Source organism: Aspergillus ibericus, assembly GCF_003184845.1.
Source record: "Aspergillus ibericus CBS 121593 unplaced genomic scaffold BO80scaffold_7, whole genome shotgun sequence".
NCBI classification, from domain to species: domain Eukaryota; kingdom Fungi; phylum Ascomycota; class Eurotiomycetes; order Eurotiales; family Aspergillaceae; genus Aspergillus; species Aspergillus ibericus.
Window position 1 is genome coordinate 125255 of NW_020292105.1, and position 12124 is coordinate 137378.

At 50.9% G+C, this 12124-nt stretch overlaps 4 protein-coding genes across 4 annotated transcripts; 2 read left to right on the forward strand and 2 right to left on the reverse strand.

The window, feature by feature from the left end:
- The first annotated feature begins 135 nt into the window (after positions 1–135).
- BO80DRAFT_422379 (mitochondrial 54S ribosomal protein uL30m) lies at positions 136–1047 on the forward strand. Its single transcript, XM_025718810.1, has one exon. The coding sequence runs from the start codon at positions 284–286 to the stop codon at positions 569–571; it is 288 nt and encodes a 95-aa protein (XP_025578325.1). The 5' UTR covers positions 136–283; the 3' UTR covers positions 572–1047.
- On the reverse strand, positions 972–3138 carry BO80DRAFT_422380 (sphinganine-1-phosphate aldolase DPL1). Its single transcript, XM_025718811.1, has 4 exons — positions 2960–3138; positions 2378–2855; positions 2196–2329; positions 972–2147 (listed from the first exon to the last, which is right to left on the reverse strand). The coding sequence occupies exons 1-4, from the start codon at positions 3052–3054 to the stop codon at positions 1136–1138; spliced, it is 1719 nt and encodes a 572-aa protein (XP_025578326.1). The 5' UTR covers positions 3055–3138; the 3' UTR covers positions 972–1135.
- A 219-nt stretch (positions 3139–3357) lies between these two features.
- On the reverse strand, positions 3358–5712 carry hcsA (homocitrate synthase). Its single transcript, XM_025716621.1, has 6 exons — positions 5353–5712; positions 5162–5278; positions 4872–5101; positions 4728–4808; positions 4604–4671; positions 3358–4551 (listed from the first exon to the last, which is right to left on the reverse strand). The coding sequence occupies exons 2-6, from the start codon at positions 5220–5222 to the stop codon at positions 3600–3602; spliced, it is 1392 nt and encodes a 463-aa protein (XP_025578327.1). The 5' UTR covers positions 5223–5278; positions 5353–5712; the 3' UTR covers positions 3358–3599.
- A 5187-nt stretch (positions 5713–10899) lies between these two features.
- Positions 10900–12061, forward strand: BO80DRAFT_348225 (Zn(II)2Cys6 transcription factor domain-containing protein; the record flags this gene model as incomplete). The annotated part of the gene is made up of 2 exons (XM_025715448.1): positions 10900–11167; positions 11199–12061. Coding segments are annotated over 2 exons (1131 nt in total), but the record flags the coding sequence as incomplete, so codon positions are not given.
- Positions 12062–12124: the final 63 nt, after the last annotated feature.

A 12124-nucleotide genomic window follows, 5' to 3' on the forward strand; every position in this document is an offset into this window, starting at 1 on the left:
CATACATACTGTATCCAGAAGGCTGGAAATAGATGCCACCCGCTCCTCCGCCCGCCGGCAGAACCACCACGCACGTGACTCCCCGCCCTCTCAACCGCTCGGGAATTTTGCGGATGTCCATCAAACTATCAGCCAGCTCGATACCTACTATCTACCTCGAGAACCCACACGAGCCTCCACAAGACAATACCAAACCGGAATCCCTCCCCAGATCCCAATATCTCACCCAACAAAACCCATCCACCCACAATCCACAGACCATCCCACCAAACCCACCACCAAAATGAGCAGCTACTTCCGGATCACCCTCATGCGCTCAGCAATCGGACTTCCGCGGCGCACGCACGACGTCCTCAAAGCCCTTGGCCTGAAGAAGCGCATGGCAACCGTCTTCCACCCCGTGTCGCCGTCCGTCGCCGGTAACATTATGAAAGTCAAGGAGTTGGTGGAGGTGCAGGAGGTGGATCGTCGGTTGACGAAGCAGGAGGTGCATTTGGAGCGCAAGCCGGATCCGGGATATTATGTTGAGAAGAGGGCGGGGACTGAGTTGAGGGAGTGTAGACGGGCTTAAGCTGAGGTGAATGCTTGTCGGATTTCGTCTGGGGATGATGGGTGCTGGGATGGCTGTGCTGTGCCTGGTTTTTGACCATGCTTGGTTTATTGCTTGCTGCTGGTTTTTGTTTCGATTTATTTGCGATTGGAGTCGGGGTTTATGTTGATTTGGTCGATTATCGGGCACGGCTTGGCACGCAGGGAATTGTTGAGTGGTGGTTGCATATACCGGTCGATTTATGCTGGTATGGGCCTTCTTCATATGAATAAGGGCAGGGTTGGAAGTGATTCGAGCTTCTTTGCATCCAGCGGTTTTTCGTTTGTCACTAACCAGCCCGACATTGTGCGGCTTCGGGCTGGTTCGGCTTTGCATTGTACTATACTATACATACACTGTCATATTATGAATGGGATCAAACCTGGAATGTCTTGTCTTGTCTTGTCTTGTCTTGTTTTATAAGAATATCTACTCCATGATGGAGTTGGAATGCAACGCCAGCCTATACACCATAACACCGATGACCCGCTATTGCAGGGCTTTTTCTTTCAATATGTATTGACAGTGGAGGTCTTCAATCAACATCTAAGCTTTATACAGGGTGTCAAGGAAGCCCTCGGCCAGGCGGCTGACAATACTCTTGTCCGGCATGCTGCCAGCCACACCATACAGCGCAGCCGTATCGCCCCGCTTGACGACATACGCCTTACCTTGCTGCTTTCTCTCTTCCGCCTTCGCCAGTTCCTTCTCCACGACCACGACCAGGTCAGTGGTGAGCGCATCAACGGCAGCGGACGTGGGCACAGTGAATGCGACGTGGATCGCCGGGGGCGACTGCAGGGCATTGAGGTGCCAGCCCTTGGCAGAGAGACTGTCCGCAATGTCGTAGACATCAATGGCCTCGTTCGTGCTAGCGAACGCGACAACACTGACCATGGGCTTCCCGACAATGCCCAAGTTCTTCGACAGGACCGGGTGCTCCTTGATCGCTGCTTCAAACTTCTTGGCCGCACCCATGATCTCCAGGCAGCTCTTGATGTAGCCAGACTCTCCGACACTCATCAAACTAGCCCAGCATCCGGCGATCAGAGCACCGGGCCGAGATCCCGCCACAGACGGGGATGCGTAAACACCACCGGACCAGTCAGGGTAGATGAAGTATTGGTAGCTGCGGTAGACCTTGTTACGGTACAGGAGCACCGAGTTGCCCTTGGGGGCAAATCCATACTTGTGCGTGTCGACACTGATGCTGGTCACACCGGGTTGGCGGAAGTCAAAGCCGCCCTCCTCTTCGTACGGCGACGGAAAGCCGGCCTTCTTGAGGAAGGCAATAACAAAGGAACCAAGGCAGCAGTCGACATGCAGAGGGATCTTGTAGGCAACGGCCAAGCGCGATAGAGCCGGGATATCATCAACGATTCCGTGAGGGAAGTTGGGGGCAGAGCCGACAATCAAGATGGTGTTCGAGTTAATCAACCGACGGACGGAGGGGATGTCCACCTTGTAGTCGGGAGCCGGGCAGGGAACGCGATGGAGCTTGATCTTGAAGTAGTTGCAGGCCTTGTAGAAAGCAGCATGAGCAGTATCGGGAATGATCCTATGTTTGTGTCAGAAACGAAATATGTATGATAGGTCTTACACTCACATCTCTGGCTCCGTCACACCTCGTTCGAGGAAAGCCTTCTGGCGCGCACCCAAGCAAGCCATGATGATCGACTCCGTACCGCCACTGGTAGTAACACCTGCGCCATCAGACGGGGCATTGAACAACGCCATGACCTGCGTCCAAGTGAGCCCATATCCATCTCAAGCCCGGGGCATACTAACCATAGCCACGACCTCGGCTTCCATCTTCCGAACACCAGGGAAAACATCGGGGTGGATGGGGTTCGCAACACCGAATTGTCCAAAGGCCTCTGCCTGAAGCTTCAGGAGATCCTGTCCACCGTGATACACAGCACCGCTAACACGACCATCTTCCCAGCGCGTGTGTTCCATACCCGCCAGCTTATCCAGCTCAGCGCGAACCTGCTCGGCCGTCCATCCTTCCTTAGGAAGGTTCAGATATCGTGTAACACCAGGTCCACTGGCGATGAGCTTCGACTCAAGGCCCTCGATTGCCGTGGAGACCTGCTTATCGACCTGGCCGCGGACACCGGGGAATCGCAAAAATACCGAATAGAAGAAGAGACGAACGGATGCGTAGACATTGCGGATGCTGCCAAAGATGCCATAACCCCGCAAAGAATAGAATGTCTTGCGGACGTAACGAAGGATAAACAGGATAAACACAATATTCCGAAGACTGTTTCCAGGTGATCGACAAGTTAGCGTAGAGTTCGAAAGAAATGCCCGACCAGAGGGTCTCCGCTGGGGCGCGGGGCGATGGAATGCTGCTCGAGCACTTACAGGTCCAAGGGTAAAGTCACCAGCTGGGTGCCGGGAGCCCGGCTGTAGCCCAGTAGTTTATTCTGCAGGGCGGCAGGGAGTAAAGACGATGCCATAATAACAGTATGAATGTACAAGAAGTCGCGGGGTCGGGGAAGGGCGCGACGACCTCCAGGAATGGGGGAACTGGGGAAGTGAAGGTCGCCGGTCGGATGATGCAGGAAACCGAGCCGGCGCGATAAGAGCCAACCGCGGCCGGCTGCCTCGGTTCCCACATGCGCACCTGCTCAAATCCTACGGGATTATCCCATGACCTACTACTGTCTGGCCCCACGATAATTTGTATCCTGTATATTGTAGGAAATATAGCTGCGTATGTACAGGGTCCACCAAGCGGACCAAGGGCTTCCTAACACCGACCTCCCTCTTTTTTTCCATCAGAGACAATGAAAAACTTTTGAAAACCCCGTGGAAACCGAACAAACCATCCTGAGACACATAAACATCCATTCATAAAACAAACACGCAAACACGAACGTCTTCCACCAAGGGAGCCGCTAAAAGGTATGATCAAAGCTCTAAAAACGATATAGACGGTCTATCCCAATCGGAATATATGCAAATTAGAAAGAAACCAAGGCGACAGCAGGCTGAAGCTTGCTTAGAGAGCACCCTGGGCAGCCAGCTCCTTCTCCTTGGCAGCGAACTGAGCCTGCTCGTCGGCCGTGAGGTCAAGGAGGGGCTTGTTCTCACCCAGCTTGAGGTTGCGGTAGTAGGCACGGATGATGCTGTCAGCATCATCAACGGCGATGGGGCGGATGTCAGCAAGAGCCTTGATCTTGGCAGTGCACTCCTTGTACTGGTCATCCGTCATGGTGATGTTGAGCTGCTGGGCACGCGACTTGATCGCGTTCCAGCCGGTCAGACGAGAGGCGAAGTGGACGTATCTCGACATGCCGAAGTCGGCAGGGTTGATGATCTCGTAGGTGCTGGGGTTGTTGAGGATGGCCTTGGCGTGGATACCGGCCTTGTGGGTGAAGGCGCAGAAACCGGTGATGTAGTTGTTGAAGGGAATGTTAACCTCAACGGCCTCGGCAACGAGGTCCTCGATGTCCTTGAGCTTCTCGAGCTTGTACTTGCTCTTGACGTATTCGGGGTCGGCAACCATCATGCGGGCCATGAGACCACCCAGGGGAGTGATACCGTTACGCTCACCGATACCCAGGACGGAGGTATCGACGTGGGTGGCACCGGCCTCCAGGGCACAGTAGGCGTTGGCAATGGCACAACCAGTGTCGTTGTGGAAGTGAGTCTCAATGTCACATCCGACGACACCCCTCAGGACACGGACGAGCTCGTAAACCTGGCGGGGAGAAGCGCAGCCGACGGTATCGGCGATACCGACACGGTTGACACCAACCTTGTCGACGGCGGAGTAGATGGACAGGAGATCGACGAGGTCAGAGCGGAAGGAATCCTCGCTGGAGAAACGGATCTCAATGCCCTTGGACTTGACGAATTCGATGACTTCGATGGCGGTGTTCTTGATGTAGGTCATGTCCTTACCGTGGGAGTGCTCACGGAGGTAAGAAGAGGTTCCAATGACGACATCACTTGCACGGCGTTAGCGGTCGAATGAGTTATACAGGGTAATATATCACTTACACTCCATCGACACCGGTCTCGACGGCGATTCTGGCATCGTCCATGTGGCAACGGATGTGGGTGAGGATCTAATTCAACAGTCAGGATCTAGTATAGGCGACTCGCTGCAGCGATTTCAACATACCTTAGCCTTGAGGCCAAGCTTGCAGATAGCCTCGCAGTCCTTTCTCGACTGCTCCGAGGCGCAAGGGCTGGTAAGCTCGATCTAAGCTGGTGGTCAGTGCACGCTCTTTTCGATCGCCCGACATCATCCCCGGGCATGACTCACGTAGTCAACACCGAAGTCGTCCAGAGCCTTGGCGATTTCGATCTTCTTCTCGGTGTCGAAGAAAGCGTTGGCGAACTGCTCACCCTCACGCAGGGTACTCTCGATGATCTGGAAGCGGGAGACATTGCTCAGGAAGTCGGTAACACCGACGTTGTGGCCGTAGGGGTTGCGGGAGGCGGAAGGGTGGGGGTTCTGGCGAGTCTCAACGGCAGTGAAGCCGGGGTGTTCACCTTGAGGGATCAGTCAGTACGGGCACTGGCGCTTCATCCGGTTGCAAGATGCAGTCATACCGTTGGCATTGGCGCCATTGGCGGCCTGCCCATTGGGCTCGTGGTCGGCACCGGGGCACATTGTAATGGAATTGATGGTGGGGTAGTAAGTAGATAGATCGGTATAGTAGAAGGCTGCTGCGAGTGACGGTTAGAGCAGGGAAGGAAGCAGGAAAAATCAGGAAAAGAGCAGATATATGAGGAAGACTAACAGCAATGACCAGGACTGAGTCACGTTCGATTTATATGGAAAGATGTCGTCGAGGAAATGCAGGGAGGAGTCATAGGTAGGTCCAAGGAGAAAGAAAAGTGGGTGGGGATGAAAAGGCGGGCGGTCTAGTCCTGATTCGCCGATGATGACTCTGACTCTTACTCTTTCTCCGTCGGCCGGTCCCTCGCTGCGGCAACGAACGAAATTTTCACTCGGCCACCGCCGGGCTCGTCTTCTTTTTTGGTCGGCTCTGTGGGGAACCTGGACCGTTCACTGCGCATCCGGCAAGCCCCAATTGCTCAGCGTGAGGATCTTTCCCCAGTCCCCGATGGGCTCAGCCAATGCGCTGTACGGAGTAGACCGTTCCCTTATCGAAGTCCGTCACAGTCCCTAACTGGGCTACGGGGAGTCTGGAGGCTGCTACGGCGGCTACGTGGATTTGCCACTGGAGGGCAGGCCAGCAGCCCGACAGTATCATTATTGGTACAGGTGGTCGATCTTCGTTTAAGCGTCCTATCACTGTTCCGCAGGGCTTTTCCTTTCAAGTAGTGAGGGTTTGCCTCTAGGGTTGGCCTCTGCTAGACAAGACTGGGTTAGCTGGACCCGACATCGGCAGGGGGCTTCCCCGAGATAGCGTCTCCATCGCCGCGTCGAGATGGCAACGATTGATAATCGCCCTTCCACCAAAGTCCTGGGAACCCTTACGATTGGTGAATTCCAGCTACTGGTCTCCAAGCAACCTGGCAACCATATCTAGACGACTTCGTAACCTGAATTATAGCCATGACTAAAGTAGGCCCCTCTTGGGGTAGGGGAGGGGGTCCTGTTTGCCTCAGGTGGTTCCTGTGACTTGAGTCACATCAGGTACGTCACAGGCCGCCGATACCGCCCTTGATTTTTATTTCCTGGCCTTTCGTTGGCCGGCCTGATTACCTCATGCACTATCGCCCAATTAGGAAACTTACTGCAGATCGGCCCTGCACCGGCGCTGTTTGCATTAGTCCACTTTTGGTATGGTCTAGACCACCCATTCCTTATCCGGGTTGCCAGATGTATCGGGCTGATGCCATCTCTATCTAGTACTCGGCAGTTGTACCTGGCCCAGTCAGCGATAATCATCGTTTACTAGACCGGGCGGCATATGATCTTCAGTTAATCAAATGTGGAGTTAGAGCCAATAATATAGTACGCTTTGGAACAGAACGATCCCAGGCCTTGCTGTTGCAATATCCGGCATTGGTTTATAGAGTGCTGACAAGTAATATATATGCATGACTAGTCCATATTGCATGACGAACTAAATTCTGGAATAAAAGGGCTTTAGGCATGGCTCCTGACTATTCACTCTTTTGAAAGGTAACATCCCTATCTCGGTCCAATGACATGGGTACCCCGGAACTTTTAGATCGCGGAAATCAAAGTCTAGTGATGTGCAAACCAATGACACCAACAATAGGAAGAAAGTATAGTATTAAATGAAGAAAGTAAACTCACATAGCAAAGATAAATATGAGTAGTGTCCTATCACTACCTTACTCACTATTATACTTTACTGTGGGAAATCATATAGGTGTCTAGTGCTGTCTGTTAATTGTAGTTTCTAGGAAAATAACAAGCCGAACTCTTTCTAACAAATCCCATAATGTGAAAGCGTGAGGGTAAGGTCCATAACGACAGGCAGGAAAGACAGAAGTCTAAAGAGACCTCTACTTGAATAGGCAGAGGGCTGGCAGTACGCTACGGACGGGATGAGACGGCATTGCAGAGTTGCCTAGCAGGCGGTATCCTAGCTATAGTGCATAACAGGGTTCTGCAATTCCAAGTCATGAATACCAAGCCCTGGCCTACTAACAGATATGGCGATATAGGTAACTATAGGTATTGTTTGGAATTGTATATGAGGACATCCGCATGTTCGTGACGGATGCCTAGACTCGAGGTCGTAGTCGCAGGGGTCAGCTGGTCATTGTGCTGCTTGAGACCTTGATGGGTAGGTAAAGTCCCAGTAATAACGGCCTGCCCACTATTGCTTCCATGAGCTCGGCTAACCTGGGGATTAACAGAGGGACCAGGCAGATGGGAAAGCAACGTTTATTAGTCGAAATTAGGGGGCTATAGATGCTTGGTGAGATGTTGAAACAACAACGAAACATGTAGTCACGATAGAAGGGTCAAGACCCTGGACACCTACACATTGGGGATGTTAGATGCGTTTTGGACAGAGTCCTGGCTTGAACACACAAAATTGAGGGCGGGGTCCTTAATCGCAATATAGAGACCATGGGATCATGAAAGCATTTAACTAGTGTGTCAAAAGCTAGTGTCTGCAAACGAAGGTTTCGAAGTGTGAATGTCTCGGGTGACTATGGAACAATCAGCATATTGCACCGTCGAGAGGAACCAACAAACCCGAATTAAGACATTTATCTCTGCCATTTCAGTTCAGTGGGCCAACTAGGCACCATATATCAGCTTGAAGGGGGAGCTTTTGAAATCCTAGGTAATGTTTGATTTCATTGACATGTGCAAGATTTAGACCTAGCCTATTGAAAACGGTGATCTGAAAATAACTGCTTCTTTAGCTATAGGAGATTGAGAATGGACCCGGCATGTTTGGTGCGACGTCTATATCATGGACTGGCGGACCAATCCATTCCTCTTTCCATGTCGACCGAAGTATCCTTCGTGCATTCAACAGAGCAAGCCTTGATGACGAGCTCATTCGTACGAAGCTTGCAATCCACTTTAATTTGCGTTCGAGCCCATTGGAGCTTCGATAGTCTTCTCAAAGTACTGACTGTACCCGGAAGTGCCTGAACTCAAAATGGATTGTCGTGGCCTTGGATTGGTGCAAGAGAGCAATCTAGTTCTGAGACAGCACTAGGGCCGCGGCACCCACTGCCCAAAGCGGCTTTCTTCACATTGATTCTGTGACCCACTCCACTTCCATTGCCTCTGGTATTGGAAATTGCATTCCTCAATTCAGATCAGATAACAACACTGACATGTCCACCCACTCGGTCGGCAACTCTTCGATGACCGGTGCGGGTGAAAAGGATTCCTTCGGTTGTTCGGGACGGTGCCTAGTCAGGCCAGCATCCTAGCTATGCATCTGCAATAATAAATGATTCAGACGAGAGGTTATGCTCATCTCCCTCGAGCATGACCGCAGTATCGTTCCGACTCTTCGGGACGAATTGAGGTTCGAACAAAGCCAACCGTCAAACCCCTCGCCCTACACTCCTGCAGGATTGAGTGTCTTTGAACCGTAGAGAAAGGAAGTGATTACTCCGGTTGACCCCGGTAATTTTGTTAGTATGGTGGAGCGGTGCAGGGGGTTAAATCCTTCTAATTTTACTGTTTATAAACATGATTATTAATATTTTGTATGGCCACCTTCCGTATCAACCACTACCTAACATCTTGCAGGCATACTATCAATTAAATTATCCAAGAATACCTTTAGTAAAGTATCCCACGCAGCCCGTACAACCTTATATAGTTGATTATATAACAACTACTTATCCTGGAGGAAATAATACTCAATCTAGTCTTTGATCCAGTTCCAAACGGCCTCAATTAGGTTGAGATCTGGTGAGAATGCTGGCCAAAGTATTGGAAAAATTCCACACTTATTAAATTCTTGAATAGTAGCTCTACTTACATAACTAGGAGCATTATCTTACATTAACTGAAGTTATTAATGTTCGTTGCGTTCAACCAAGCGTATGTAACTATCAATAATAGAAACAATACAGTTGATATAACCTTTAATATTAATAGTATCCTATTCTTTCTTCTAAAAGAGGCACGGCCCTTTAGAATTACTATAGAAAGATGCCCAAAACATCCAACCATATTTACGTGGTGGATTTGTACAGAGACAAATCTTATTAAACTCCTCACTAGCCTTGTGAATCATGTATATCCGTTTATAAAAGCCTGAAATTACCCAGGTCTCATCAGTCTAAAGTATTCAATTCCACTAATCTCAGATCCAGTATAGGTGTTTAAAAGTCCAGGCTAACCTTGCTTATTTATTTACTAGAGTAAGAAGTAACTTTCAAAATACTTTACAGCGTATATAACCTCTCTTTTTTAAAAAATATATTAAAGCTGTTACTCCAACAGGAAGTTCAAGTTCTTTAATAACACGATAATATGGCAGCTAACGCGTACGCTTTAAACTTGATATCTATTATATAATATGATTAACTTCTTTATCCAAGAACTTCGATGCATTGCCTTTTACTTTACGAGGTATAATTTATTGATTTTAACACGTATATTAAACTTAGTAATAACTAATCTGTAACTAATTAACTATTTATTAATAGGTAAATCTAGTATTACAAAGAATAAGAATATAGATACAATCATCACGTATTAGGCGTTTTGAATTCATTTTCAAAGAGGTAGATTCAGGAGAGGTAGGGTCAGGAGTAGAAGGCATCTTTAAAATACTAAAAATCAGTAAAATACATTATTATTTTCGTGATTCATGAGTTTCAACTTCAACGCGGTGGCTAGCTATATTAGGCAGGCGGTGTTAGCTAGGAGACTCACCACTAGAAGGATTCAACCCCCTGCACCACTCCACCATACTAACAAAATTACCGGGGTCAACCGGAGTAAGCGGGTAGGCCCGGGACCCCGGACCCTCCCGCCTCTCCGCGGTAACCCACCACGCCTCCCACTCACTGCTTACTGTTAGATGACACCATCTGATAAGTAAGGATTACTTATTCTTCCACCTGGCTGAATAACAAATTCTAGATGCTCCGGATGCCCTGCGTAAGCCGTTTACTGATCGACCGGAGGCTCCCACTGCTCAGTGGCCAGAGGATCGGCCGGAGACTCCCACCGTGACGCTGACTTCAGGTGAAACGCCCAGACGGACGGTCCCACCAAGTACGAATTTATTACAAAGTACTACCGTGTTAGGAGACTGGTCTTGCTGTCAAGCTGACCTCAGATCGAAAACTCCCACCCAGTCCGTATTCGACTGAAGAAGACGCCGCTTGGACCCGACGCCGGACGGCTATGCTGACAGCAAATCAACTGATGGGATGGCATTTGACCCAAGTCTCCGGGCGCTCCCACGCCTCCTAAGAGGCCTTGGCCTACCAGCGCCGTTCCAGGTCCCGGTGGTGAGGATTTCGTCCCTCTCGGTATGATCCCATCGCTTGGTTGGCCTCGTGGCCTCTCGGGTATTTGCTGCTTTGCCTGCACGCTTGGATCTTCGAACCTCAGAGGATTTCTGAAGCATACGAGGAAAAGCTTCGCGAATATTCCCTGAAACAAGTTGCCTATGTACCCCGTTATCTATCATCCAACCGCTGGGGTCTCCTGCACCAGATCCCATGCATGAAGAAAAAGAGGTCTGCAATGCGGGACTAAGCCCTTAAGGTTGCTTGCATGTTACTCGGAGGATTGCACCGCATGGCTGCAACTACTAAGATCCGTAAGCCGCAATGTTTTCTTTCCCAGCCCTCAGCCCCAGCCCCCATCCCCCGTCCTCTCAACTGACTCTAATGCCTGCTCTTCAGCTGCACGAAGCCTCAATGGCTGCTGGACATGCCGTGTTCGTCGGAAGAAATGCGATGAGAACCGCCCCGCATGCACCAGGTGCATCTCCCTGGACCTGGAGTGTCATGGATACGGCCCGAGGCCGTTCTGGATGGACAATGGGGCCATGCAAAACGAACAGGCTTCGAAATTCCGGCATATGGTCAGTCAAGCCCGGTCAAGAAAGAGAAGGCAGAAGTTGCTCCTGTCGACACTCTCGCCGTCTCACAATCCTGGTAAGGACCCAAGTATGTGGACGTCTTGAGCGCCCGCACTAAGATGATTGCATACAGCCTATCCCGTCGTGCATGTCGCTCAAGGACGAGTGCCACGATCTCCCTCGAGACAGCGATCTAGCTACTTTGAATTCCCTGGCATGCAGTGCTCCGTCCCCACTCCAACCTCAATCCATCCCCACCACCGCAGGCCTCTCAATCTTTCTGGAGGAGGACTATGCCACGTCATCGCTGTTCTCTAAGAGCATGGAATGGGTGCCGAGTTCATTCTCACCCGCATCGTCTGTAGAAGGGCTGCTGTTAACCCCGAGCCTGCCTGAGCTGCACGAGCCCGGGATTGTATGGGGCATGGCGTCGGAGGATTTGGGGCTGACGAGTAAAAGCGCCCTGCCGGACCTGGATGATCTGATGTGGAGCGCATCTCTGGATGGTCCCCACTACCAGAAAGAGGCTCCTTGGACTACCGATTTGATCAACCGTAAACCAACGTCCGACACGCATTTGCTAGCGACTGTTGCCACCTGCGGACCAGCCACATGGTCAACGAGCCCCTCCGACCCAACCATGGGAGGAAGGACTGAGGATGAGTTGCTGATGCACTACCTGGATCGGGCTTTCTATGTCCAGTATCCCTTTTATCACACCCGGGATCGACAGAGACGAGGTTGGCTCTTGTCGCTTCTCCGGCGAGTCAAACCCGCGTACTATGCCAGCCTGGCGCTCAGCGAGCGCGACCTTCTCTCGACCTCGCTCTCCAGAGGTGAACTTCGGATGCGCTTGACTGAGCTGCGCGCCAAAGATGGCTATTACGATCTAGCCCTCCAAGGAATGCAGCGCATCATAGCCGGGTCATTTAGTTGGCATGCGCAGACGCAGCTAGCCAATATCTCTACTGCCTGTATATAGCTTCACTCCACCCCTTCAGCAGTCGTTCTTCTCGCTGCTACTTTGCGGGATTTCGTTGTCGCG